Below are 12,331 nucleotides of genomic sequence, written 5' to 3'. Positions count from 1 at the left end.
CCTCCCTCTTTCCCTCTCCAGGCCACTGTCGAGAAAAACTAGCACTGAAAACCCAGGAAAGCAAACCTTTCATGAGATGTACAGGCACTACATAAATGGCCTCAAAACCACAGAGAGAGTTCTGTCAGGTTTCTGTCGCTGTAGGGCAGAGAGAGACCTGCTGTGAGGACTATGTTCAGATGGCAGGGAGGGAGGCAGGCAGGTGGCTGGTTCATCGACTCTGCTCAGCTCTGCTCTCCTCCAGGAGACTGACAGAGAGCCACCTGCAGCCACACGACTGGCTGATGAGCTTCACCGTTGGGCCGGGGGCCCTCACTCCTCACCCCTCCCCCGGCCTTGGCGGAGGATCATAACATCTGCTGAAGGACGGGCAGAAATGCCAAGCCTTGAACTGTGCAGCTTTGTTTGCCTTTTCCATGTGTCTCTGCCAGATGGAGAAATGTATGTGGTTATTACTTTAAGAAGGATTTAGTTATCATAAGATCACCTGCGTCTGAGAATTCTAAAATGAGAGGAAAACCCCAATATGTCCACGTGAAAATACTTTTCGAAGTAAAAGTATATTGCCGTTTCAATTGATATCAAAACCCCTAAAGCTGTTGGATGACTTATGTTGTATTTCTTGAGCAAAATTTTCCAGGTGGGGCCTGTCATTAAGGCAAAGGGTGGCTACTTCGAAGAATCTCCAATATATAATCTATTCTAATTTGTTTAACACTTTTTTGGTTACTACATGATTCCATGTGTTATTTCATAGTTGTGATGTCTTCATTATTATTCTACAGTGTAGAAAATAGTCAAAATAAAGAAAAACCCTGGAATGAGTAGGTGTGTCCAAACTTTTGACTGTTATTGTATGTAAATATATTTCTTCAATTCTATTTATGTGTTGATACTACCTTTTTAATGGCGCCACCTTAACTCATAGCTAAGCCGTCACTAACATTCTCATGGCCTGTGTCTCTCACTCCTTCAGTCCAAGGCATCAGACATGCGCTTAGACGGGATCTTCACGGAGGAGGAGGTGAAGCAGGGCTCCAAAAGACAGCGAGTCATCAACTCCCGTTACAGAGAGGACTATATATACAGAGCTATCATGGAATAACCCTCCTCTTTCTCTACTTCCTTATAAACTCACCACACACCCAGAGAGTGCGGCATCTCTGGGCACCCACAGCCTTGACAAGTGGCTCCAACCCTGGGTACCAGTACGAACAAACTCTCCCATGTCCCTTGGACATTTTTGTATCCAACTGTGTCCAAACTTTTGTCTGCTACTGTATATGTTAGTAATATGATCCTTAATCCCTCTTTTTTTCTCCTTATTTTCTATCCTTCCACTTACCCTCTCTCTCTTTTTGCCTTTTTGTCTCTGTCTCGATCTCTCTCACTCTCACTCTCACTCTCTCTCTCTCTCTCACTCTCACTCTTTCTCTTGTTCCCAGAGCTCTCCTCTATCTCAGAGGGGTATTAGTTGCTTGGGGGGCCTTGTGCCAATCACATGGTGGTCAGGTGGTAGAGCTCAGGTTACCTCATGCCTTTTAACAACTGATTTAGGATCAGCCCGAACCTACCTTTAACCATATTCAGCTAAGCAACAAAAGCAGCCATAGAACAATGGCTAAAGGTTTTAAGTAACCAGGCATGATGATAGTGTGAGGCTGTAGACTCATACTTAAGCCTGTTTTCTGTGTCTCGTTTGTCTTGTTCTTTGGCTTTAGAGCACGGAGACTGACTGAAGATAAGGTGGGTTTCTCCATCCATGAGGCAATCCATACAGTATTGCTGTCCACTGTAGATTACAGACCCAAGACAACGTGGCTCAAGCAGATATGGTGTTTATTACAGCCTATCTGCTGCAACCACAGGAGGCGTGGTGAATTGGTCAGATCACTGGTAACAATGTCTCCTCAAAGTTTGAAGAAAATGGAGTTGAAGAACAATAGAATTTAGGAGAAACTACAAATTAAAACATGGAGTGGTTTAGTTTTTCATGATTTGACTCGGTTTTGGTTAGAATTTGCAAACTCAAAAAACTTCCCAATTATAATTGTATATTGTTAATGATTTCTAAGTGAGTTAGCAGTGGTTATCTTATTAGGAGGAACTTACTACTACATGGCTTGGTCACATCCTGATTAGTGACTGCCCACTGTACACTTCCTTCTGATCTCAATTTCTCAACTGTTTCACTTTGGCACTGAATACTGGTCATAACTCCTGCAGTTTAACCATGACCATTTTGCACAAAATTACCTGGGGAGGACTTTTGTACTGAAACGTCTTTATGCAACATGAAAATCAAATCTACACCAGTCATCCATCTCTTGATAAAATCTACCTTGTGCTTTTGCTCATGCACATTTAGACTGCTGCCATAGCAACCACTGTCGTTCAGCCAATGGGATGATTGGGTGTGAGGGCTTAGTGGACCAGTGTTATGGTGCGATTATCCTTCTGGCGCTCAGGTGAATTTAAGGTCAGCACAACCGTTGTGGCTTTTAGCCTCTGTGAGTAACTCAATTTGTCTCTCATTTCAGGTTGGTGGACTGTGGATGCTTTAGCTGAAATTCAATTAAACCTGTTTTAGGACCCTGTACTGAGGGAAAGTATGTTTGTAATGTTTTAACAAGGATTTACGTTTCAAGTAAATCAATGTTAATTGGATGAAATTAACTAAACAAAAGTTATTACAAAATCGTTTGAGTTTCACTTTGAGTGTGATGAAATTCCAATGACACATTGAGGATGGTAGCCTCAATTTCCTTATTGTCCACAGGCAAAAGTACAAGCAACACTGTATAAAGGGGTCAATTTACCGGTAGCAAATACATTGGATATGGAATGGGTATTTTTTGTTTCATCTTCTTAATAAGACTTCATTTAAAAGAGCACTCTTTCTTTTGAAGTGGATCGAGTTTGACTGTGGCTAAGTTCAGTGACATTCACCCTACAAAGTGATGCATTTGGAGGGATAGTTCCAAAATTACATCTTTCTTTCCTCGAGCTTTAAGTGTAGCACATGAGGATGTGTGAAACTTACTCCTCACCCTAAAGTGTTGAATTGCTAGCTTTTCGGGTTGTGCTGACAGTTAAGACGCTTCAGGACGACGGTCATTTGTCCTGGCAACGCGGAGGTCCTGGATTTGAGCCCTGTGTGAGCCGAATCAGGAGTAAGCGGTACTCGCTAAACAAGCAGTGTGACGTCCTTTACAGTAGTGCCGTGACCCGGATCTACTGTTGCGCTCAGCTCAACACTGGGGTCGCTGTTAAGTGAGTTTGAGGGCGTTCACACAGGCAGCCCAATTTGAATATTTTTTCCACTAATTGGTCCTTTGACCAATCACATCAGATCTTTTTCAGAGCTGATCTGATTGGTCAAAATACCAATTAGTGAAAAAAAAACATCAGAATTAGGCTGCCTGTGTGAACATCAGAATTGTCTGTCTAAACGCAGCCTAAGTGATTATTTAATAACAAATGTTCTATCCGGTGCCCAGGGAAAGATGCAGGTGTGTCTGACCTGTCCTTCTTCATTAAAATAAATTAGACATTGTGTGCTTCAGTATGAATACTCAAGTTACTCCAATGTTTGGAAGCATGCAGGTTGACTGATGATTTCATGTTTACCAAGGATGAGTTTTTTTTAAATCACGGTGAAAGTGGCATTAAGAGGCCGTGTTTACACGGGGAGAGTAATCTTTTGCCAATAGATGGTCTTTCAACCAATCAGATCTTTGCCAATAATTTAGTTGTAATTGAATTGCCTGTGTAAATGCAGCCAAATAAAGCAGGGTTTACCAAACTCAGTCCTGTTTTTTTGCCATAGCACTACACAGCTGATTCAAATAACCAGCTCATCATCAAGCTTTGGTTATTGGAATCCGCTGTGTGGTGCTAGTGCAAAAAACTAAATGTTCACCCAGGACCGAGTTTGAGAAAACCTGATATAGAGGATATGATTTAGGGGTACTCCCCATCACCAAGCTGTCATCAAGCAGTATGCCAGACTCATCTCACACTCTTTTTTTTTTATACATAGATCAAGACTCTCCGATGCCCATCTGGCTGTGTCACACAATATCCACCTTTAGAGAATCATCTCATTGAAACAGACATCAATGTCACAGTATAGCTTCCTCCACTGTCCCTATATCAAACTCAAACCACTGATTTTCTGTTCGCTAACACACCTGACCGCCCCCCTCCTTGACAACATACCAACCGTTTGAGCTGTCGGAAAATATCTAATTCGATAGCTCCATCGGCGACATTTTAAGCTAGCTGTGGAGTGAGTTTACAGTACATTCTTAACTCTGTTACATATTTATAAGTTGTTTCTTTCATTTGAAAGAGAAGTGGACAATAAGATCCTGGAATATGGTTGGTTACCAGAGTCCTGTTATTGCTTAACCATTAGACATTTTAAGTGCTGGACAGCGCCACTTTGTCATAAATGTCTTTACTTTACTTTGTAATAGCTAACCCATTGGGCACAAACTGGTTGAATCAATGTTGTTTCAACTTAATTTGTCAATGTATTGCGACGTCGAATCTACGTAGAAAATACACTGGACTCGAAAAAATTCAGCAACCATAAAAATTGTTGTTTTGAGGGTGAAATGTCAACCACAGGATTATGGTCAACAAATTTCCACAAAGACATTCTATTACAGGCCATTCTAAAAAAGTAAGCCTAAAGGCTAATTGAGAGTGAAATAATACATTGAAGGCCACTGATGATGCTCTCCCAAGATCATGTGATAAAGAGAAGGGTTAGGGAGCACAAAGCCTACAGGCCAGTTGTGGCATGAGTCATGAGGTTTGCCAGAGCATACATTCCCTAAAGCATAGTAAAGGGAAATATCTGCCTGCCACCAGAGAATACTTCCATGAGGGCAGTTCTGATATATGGACATGATGGTGGACATTTGAGTGCATGTGTGTTTTGGTATAAATACTTCATCCTCCCACTAATCTGGCTGGCCCTGATGGAAAACAGTGGCTGTCCGGATTGTGTTTCCTGGTTGATTCAATTTGGATAGATCAACCAGATTCATGAGGAATGCTTTTCCAACAGTCTTGAAGGAGTTCCCACATATGCTGGCTGCAGAATGGATGCATTTTTCATCCTAGCCCTGATCCCAATATAGGATAGGGCCTATGAATGTCACATACAAGACGTGGCTGCTCGGAGGACAAGCGAAATAAGTGCATTCTGAGCAGGTGAGGGTATAGATCTGCTGAGCTCCAACAATCTATGCCAACAGTAACATTTGGACAAATAGCCTACGTTGTAGCTTCTACCGAGAGTGTACAGCCCACCACAGAAGTCACTCTTCTTATAACTGTATGCAAGAATTTACATACAGTGTCGGCAACAATACAACTATCTCTATTGTTGAACGTCGTGAACTATTGAGTTCGACAAAACTTTGAAAGGACGAGGGGGACAATGAAGGGATTTTGATGGGACCAACACCACACTGCATATCCAATAGCCAAATATAATGTAATAGCTGACAGGGAGAGGGCCACGTGAAGGTTTGAACAAATGAAAAGGTGCATTCAACTCAATTGAAGTACTGGAGATAATCTCAAGTGCAATAGAACCATCCTACACAGCACAAACTGGTTGAATCAGTGTTGTTTCACAGTAATTTATCACCGTATTGTGAGGTAGAATCTATGTGGAAAATACGGTGCATTTGAAAAAAGCAATCAACATAAACTGTTGTTTTGAGGGTGAAATTTCAACCACAGGATTATGTCATCATGGTCACCAAATTTCCACAAAGACAAACCTTGTATCAAATATATTGAACTTGTACCTTTAAAACAATGTCAGCTCTTCAATGTTATATCCACTATCAGAAAAAAAACAATACCTCCTAATGGAAAATGTATTTAGCTTCAGCTAACTTTTGGTCTCCCATCTAGGATTTTAACCAAACCCAGCCCTGCTTTAGCTATGACATTTGTCACTGACACTAGCAATGTGATATCGTGAGAATAATTGTTGCGTTGTCTTCACTTAAAAAATAAATAGATTCAATGTTGCCAGTGGCGATTTTAGCATGTGCATCTTGGTGGGGCAAACAAAACAAAAAAATTGGGATGCATGCCAGCAAAGCCACAACATAACACAACACTAAACAATACATGAATTGCACTATAACGGTGACAAACTGTTAGAACCAACATCATGCTGGTGAATTATAAGTAAAACAATCTGTCTGTAAACAATTGCTGGAAAAATGACTTGTGTCATGCACAAAGTAGATGTCCTGTTCGACTTGCCAAATTTTTTATTAAGACATTAATGAGGACGGATGTAGCCAGTATAACTATTTGTTCAGCACTTTTGAAATGTACAGCAACAGAATTCACCAAGTCAGAACCTGAAGATAAATAAAGGGGGCATATAAGAAGACAATGAAAGCTCTTACAATATTCAAGGATTACATTTCTCTAAAACAGGCTACATATGATACATGTGCACCACCAAGTCAGAACAGTAGGCTAAGTTATGAGGGGGAAAGGAACCACATTATTAGTGTGAGGCACATGGGCTACTAACAGCTTACTAGAAAACATCCACTTAGTATTACTTTCTTTTTTTATACAATCTGTAACAGTCAAAGGTTTTGACGCACCTACTCATTTAACAGTTTTTCTTTATTTTTACTATTTTCTACATCGTAGAACAATAGTGAAGACATCACAACTATGAAATAACACATATAGAATCATGTAGTAACCAAAAAAGTGTTAAACAAATCAACATATTTTAGATTTTAGATTCCTCAAAGTAGCCACCGTTTGCCTTGATGACAGATTTGCACATTCTCTCAACCAGAAGCAATTAACAGGTGCGCCTTGTTAATTTGTGGAATTTCTTTCCTTCTTAATGTGTTTGGACCAATCAGTTGTGTTGTGACAAGGTAGGGGTGGTATACAGAAGATAGCCCTATTTGGTAAAAGACCAAATCCATATTATGGCAAGAACAACTCAAAAAAGCAAAGAGAATTGGCAGTCCATAATTTCTTTAAGACATGAAGGTCAGTCAATATGTAAAATGTCAAGAACTTTGAAAGTTTCTTCAAGTGCAGTCACAAAAACCTCTGCTGCAGAGGATAAGTTAACTGCACCTCAGATTGCAGCCCAAATAAATGCATCAGAGAGTTCAAGTAACAGATACATCTCAACATCAACTGTTCAGAGGAGACTTAAATCAGGCCTTCATGGTCGAATTGCTGTAAAGAAACCACTACTAAAGGACACCAATAATAATAAGAGACTTGCTTGGGTCAAGAAAGACAAGCAATGGACATTAGATCGGTGAACATTTGTCCTTTGGTCTGATGAATCCAAATTTGAGATTTTTGGTTCCAACTGCCATGTCTTTGTGAGATGCAGAGTAGGTGAATGGAGGATCTCCGCATGTGTGGTTCCCACCATGAAGCACGGAGGAGGAGGTGTGGGGGTGATTTTCTGGTGACACTGTCTGTGATTTCTTTAGAATTCAAAGCACACTTAACCCTCATGGCTATCACGGCATTCTGCAGCTATACACCATCCCATCTGGTTTGCGCTTAGTGGGACTATCATTTGTTTTTCAACAGGACAATGACGCAAAACACACCTCCAGGCTGTGTAAGGGCTATTTGACAAAGAAGGAGAGTGATGGGGTGCTGCATCAGATGACCTGGCCTCCACAATCACCCAGTGTTTACCCATTTGAGATGGTTTGGGATGAGTTGGACCACAGAGTGAAGGAAAAGCAGCCAACAAGTGCTCAGCATATGTGGGAACTCCTTCAAGACTGTTGGAAAAGCATTCCTCATGAATCTGGTTGAGAGAATGCCAAGAGCGTGTAAAGCTGTCATCAAGGCAAAGGGTGGCTACCTTGAAGAATATCAAATATATTTTGATACTTTTTTGGTTACTACATGATTCCATATTTGTTATTCGATAGTTTTGATGTCTTCACTATTATTCCACAATGTAGAAAACAGTAAAAATAAAGAAAAGCTGTGGAATGAGTATGTGTGTCAAATCTTTTGACTGGTACTGTATATAGATATTTTTTGTTATTGTTTTTGTTGGGCAGCAGGTAGCCTAGCGCTTAGAGTTCTGGGCCAGTAACCACAAGGTTGCTAGATCTGATCTGACAAAGTAAAAATCTGTCATTCTGCCCCTGAACAAGGCAATTACCCCACTGGTCCTAGGCTTTCATTGTAAATAAGAATTTGTTCTTAGCTAACTTGCCTAGTTAAATAAAAGTTTAGATGCTATCATCAATGATGCTATCCAGGCCTATTTCTTTATTTTGAAAAAGTTTTATTGTTACATTTCCTTTAAAAACAGCTAATTTATATTTGTACAACATTTATACCCATAAAAATGGCATAAAAGCATAAAAACAGCATTTTAATATTACATTTACATTTGTTAAAAAGTACATATTGCTCATTTTAAAACAATACAAACAACCATGAATAAAATGAATTTTTATTGTAAAACATCCATTATGTAAAAGCCATTCAAAATGTGTATCAACAAGTATTGTTTCAATTAACCCCAGAATTCAATTATAAATAGACAATACAATCGGCCTAATGTTTCAAGCTCTGGTGGATTTAAAATGTAATGATATGAACCAAATATCCACATTTTATGGAAATGTATCTTCTCCTTGGATAGTTACATCTGTGCCATTGACTTAATTAGTTAGTGATATGTTGGATTCACATCTCCATGTTACCAAAAATCTAGTTAGTTAAAGAATAGGATATCAAATGTAATCTTCAATGGAAGTGATGGAGGCACGTGAGCATGTTATTTTCTTTTAAATTACACAATCACCTTTAAGTAACATCAAACCAAATATGAAGTTGATTTGAATTGATTTCAGGTGATTTGAGCATAATTGTTTTAAACATGTTCTCATGCCCCCACCACTTCCATTGAAAGTTAGCTGAAGTTTGTAGTGGCTGTTAAAGAAAATTGAACCATGGATTACAGTTTATCTTGGCCTATAGACTACTTTCAGGGTTGAGGAACCATCTAATATCAAGTTGTAAAATAGTGAACTACTCCTTTAAATGGCTGAAAGCCACAGTGACAGACATTTGTGTGACAACTAAACCAAAAATCCGAAATTGTTTTTTCATTGGAATTTGGTGGTGCCCTTCGATGGTTGAAAGCATAATAATCAACACATTGGAAATTCTAACTTTGGCTGTCTTTTTGAGTGGGTGAATATAGGTTGTAATGTCATTGATCAACGTCTCAACGAAATTTTATCCACTGAATTATCCATTTTCGGGGGGTATTTTTTAATATATGTTTTTTTTAAACCCATTCTCCCCAATTCCGTGATATGCAACTGGTAGTCCACGTTGAAATGACATGTGTGCACAGTGGGATGTGAGGAACATGCTGTTGAGCAAGATGGTTTGGAGAAAAAAGAACGGGGCGCGAGCGAGCGCGTGATTTTTTAGGGAGATTTTCTGAAGTCTGAACGTCTTCAATTCTGCTCAATTGAGTTCCCGGGATTAACATGGTGATGGTCGGTGAAGGAGGGGGGATACGGTGGCGACCTCTTCGTTGTTTAAACTAGTCTAGCCTTTTCTCAACAACGGGAAAATCTGAAAAAGGAGAGGTTAAGGTAACGACCAAAAACGAATCTGTTTTCTTGTAGCCAGCTCGATGTATTAGGGAGAAGGTCCTGTTTTTACACGACGGTGGACATCGGTGAATGTTAGCTAGTTAGCTAGCGTGTTATTTGAGTCAACCGCTATCTTGCCTGGCTTCACATCATTCTCGTTTGATGTCTCTTTGGTTAGCTAGCTAAGTGTTTAGCTAGCTAACGCACCTACCTAAGGTAATATTTTTTTGTAAATGACTAGCGTATATACAGTTTGCAGTGGTGATTGCAATAGCTATATTCAATAACTAATTTAGGAACCTCACAAACCCAAGGCAATTTAACCACAGTTTATTTGATTTGACTGTGTAGCCAACGTTCGCTAACAAGCCAAGAGTTAGCTGAAGAAGTTAGCTATCCGTACAAATTGTATTTTCTGTGGGTGCCAACCCGACTGCTACTAGGTAATGTTATGTCCAACAAGCTTCATATGTAGTTTATATTGAGAAACGGCTGCATTTCTGCATATAGAAATTGGGATTAATGGACCGTTATTTTCCTACGTGACGTTACGTGCTAGAACGTTAACCAGCTAGAACAAACCTTGGATGTAATCATTAGCCAAATAGTTTCGCAACTAAAACGAGAGTTTCTATGGTGGGACACATTCAGGTAGGTCCCTCCCGTTCCGTTTGCTTCCGTTTTAATACGTTTTTTGTAACAGAATCGGGGTAATGAATACGGACGGACTGGGACTAGAATTCGGCCCTGACATTTTATCCACTCCAGCCCACATCACTGCCTGCTCCGCACTGAAAACGGCAGTACTGTTTTCAGTACTCCAGCACCCTACACTTGTGAAGAGAAAGACATTTCAAAAACGTTTTATGCGATTGGAGAACACATTGGAAGGTATCTTAGACCATTCCTATATACCCCATTTTTCCAGATTCTTAATATCCTAGCCTGCGTTTATGGACTGTCCTCTTCAATTCAAACCACAGGTTTTCAATGGCGGAGACTGAGATGGCCATTGCAAATTGATTTTGTGGTCAAGTAACCTTTTCTTTGTGGATTTTGATGTGTGCTTTTATTTATTTTTATTTGATTTTACCTTTATTTAACTAGGCAAGTCAGTTAAGAACAAATTCTTATTTTCAATGACGGCCTAGGAACACTGGGTTAACTGCCTTGTTCAGGGGCAGAACGACAGATTTGTACCTTGTCAGCTCGGGGGTTTGAACTTGCAACCTTCCAGTTACTAGTCCAACGCTCTAACCACTAGGCAGGGTTATTGTCTTGCTGGAAGATCCACTTGCGGCCAAGTGTCCACCTCCTGGCAGAGGCAACCAGGCTTTTGGCTAAAATGTCCTGGTACTATGGGGCAATTTTGCTTCCACTGGTCCTAGGGCCCTTGTTAAGGTCAACGGCATAATGAACTTTACCTTGTACCATGATATTTTAGCCAAAAACCTGGTTGCCTCTGCCAGTAGGCGGACACTTGGCTGCAAGTGGGTCTTCCAGCAAGACCTTTACCCCAAGTACTAATCAGTCAACCATTTCTGTACCAGTGACTGGTGAGACATGGTCCTCATCCTGTTTATTTTTTTTTTTACCAGCTGATGTTTTAAACCAATGCAATATGTAAAAACACCAACTCACCACTATAACTGTGCCTCTGCTCTAGCCATTTTGTTTGCCTCCTTGCTGTCTTATCTGTCTCAGCACATTCTTTGCTGTCACTCTGTTTTCTCTCTGCCAGTCTGTTTAAGCCTTATGTTATAAAAGCCAAGCTAACAACATAGGCTATATTGCAAATTAGTGCCTGTCATGTATTCCCTTGAATCAACAGCTACTATACCCTAACCTGGCCTCGTAGCCATACAAAACAATTTATGTATTTCTGATACCTACTAAAAGTTACTTAAGACAAACAAAAGTAGGGAAATTGGACGCACCAATATCATACCTCCCCTCTCCATGTAATGGTGAGAGGGTAGCATGTCTTGGGGGGTATAATATTTATTGCGTTTAACTTTCTCATCATTCACGATTTATTGAGGATTATCTGTAATCATGGAAGCATCCACATTAATGTAGAATGTTTAGAAACGTTCTATTCTTATTTAAAATAAACGTTTCTCAAATGACACTACAATATTTATCATTCATTTCTATTGGGCACAAAATAATCTGAAACGCAACCAAAACAAACAGCAAATACATCCAAGTTTGTAGTCCAAAAGCTTGACGTAGTCAGAATGCTAGGAATATGGGACCAAATACTTAACTTTTTACTACACTGAACAAAAATATGAATGCAACATGCTTCAATTTCAAAGATTTTACATAGTTAGATCATAGAAGGAAATCAGTCACTCTAAATAGATGGGTTAGACCTTAATTAAGAAAAATGAAATGTATATTTTAAATGTAACCTTTTATGTAACTAGGTAAGTCAGGTAAGAACAAATTCTGATTTACAATGATGGCCAAACCCGGACGACGCTGGGCCAATTGTGCGCCGCCATATGGGACGCCCAATCATGGCCGAATGTGATACAGCCTGATCGATGGCTTTCACATGACTGGGAATACAGATTGCATTTAAAAAAAGGTAGGGGCGTGGATCAGAAAAGCGGTCAGTATCTGGTGTGACCATAATTTGCCTAATGCAT

General features: G+C 39.9%; 1 protein-coding gene across 12 annotated transcripts in view; it reads left to right on the top strand.

Moving 5' to 3' along the window:
- The first annotated feature begins 9,175 nt into the window (after window positions 1-9,175).
- LOC110530111 (CMP-N-acetylneuraminate-beta-1,4-galactoside alpha-2,3-sialyltransferase) overlaps window positions 9,176-12,331 on the top strand; it is an 86,315-nt gene continuing 83,159 nt past the window's right edge. For 2 of the 12 annotated variants that reach the window (XM_090181989.1, XM_090181988.1), the window contains exons 1-2: window positions 9,176-9,674; window positions 10,378-10,565. In XM_090181989.1, the coding sequence (XP_090038115.1) occupies window positions 10,388-10,565 (178 nt within the window). In that variant the 5' untranslated portion in view covers window positions 9,176-9,674; window positions 10,378-10,387. Of the gene's footprint in view, window positions 9,891-10,377; window positions 10,566-12,331 lie in introns of all 12 variants that reach the window. The other 10 variants (XM_021612938.3, XM_021612931.3, XM_090181993.1 and 7 more) reach the window with 9 other exon arrangements.

This window comes from Oncorhynchus mykiss, chromosome 8 (genome assembly GCF_057628025.1).
Source record: "Oncorhynchus mykiss isolate SJ-2025 chromosome 8, ASM5762802v1, whole genome shotgun sequence".
NCBI classification, from domain to species: domain Eukaryota; kingdom Metazoa; phylum Chordata; class Actinopteri; order Salmoniformes; family Salmonidae; genus Oncorhynchus; species Oncorhynchus mykiss.
The sequence above is the reverse complement of the archived record's forward strand: the minus strand, read 5'-3'. Positions and strand labels throughout refer to the sequence as shown.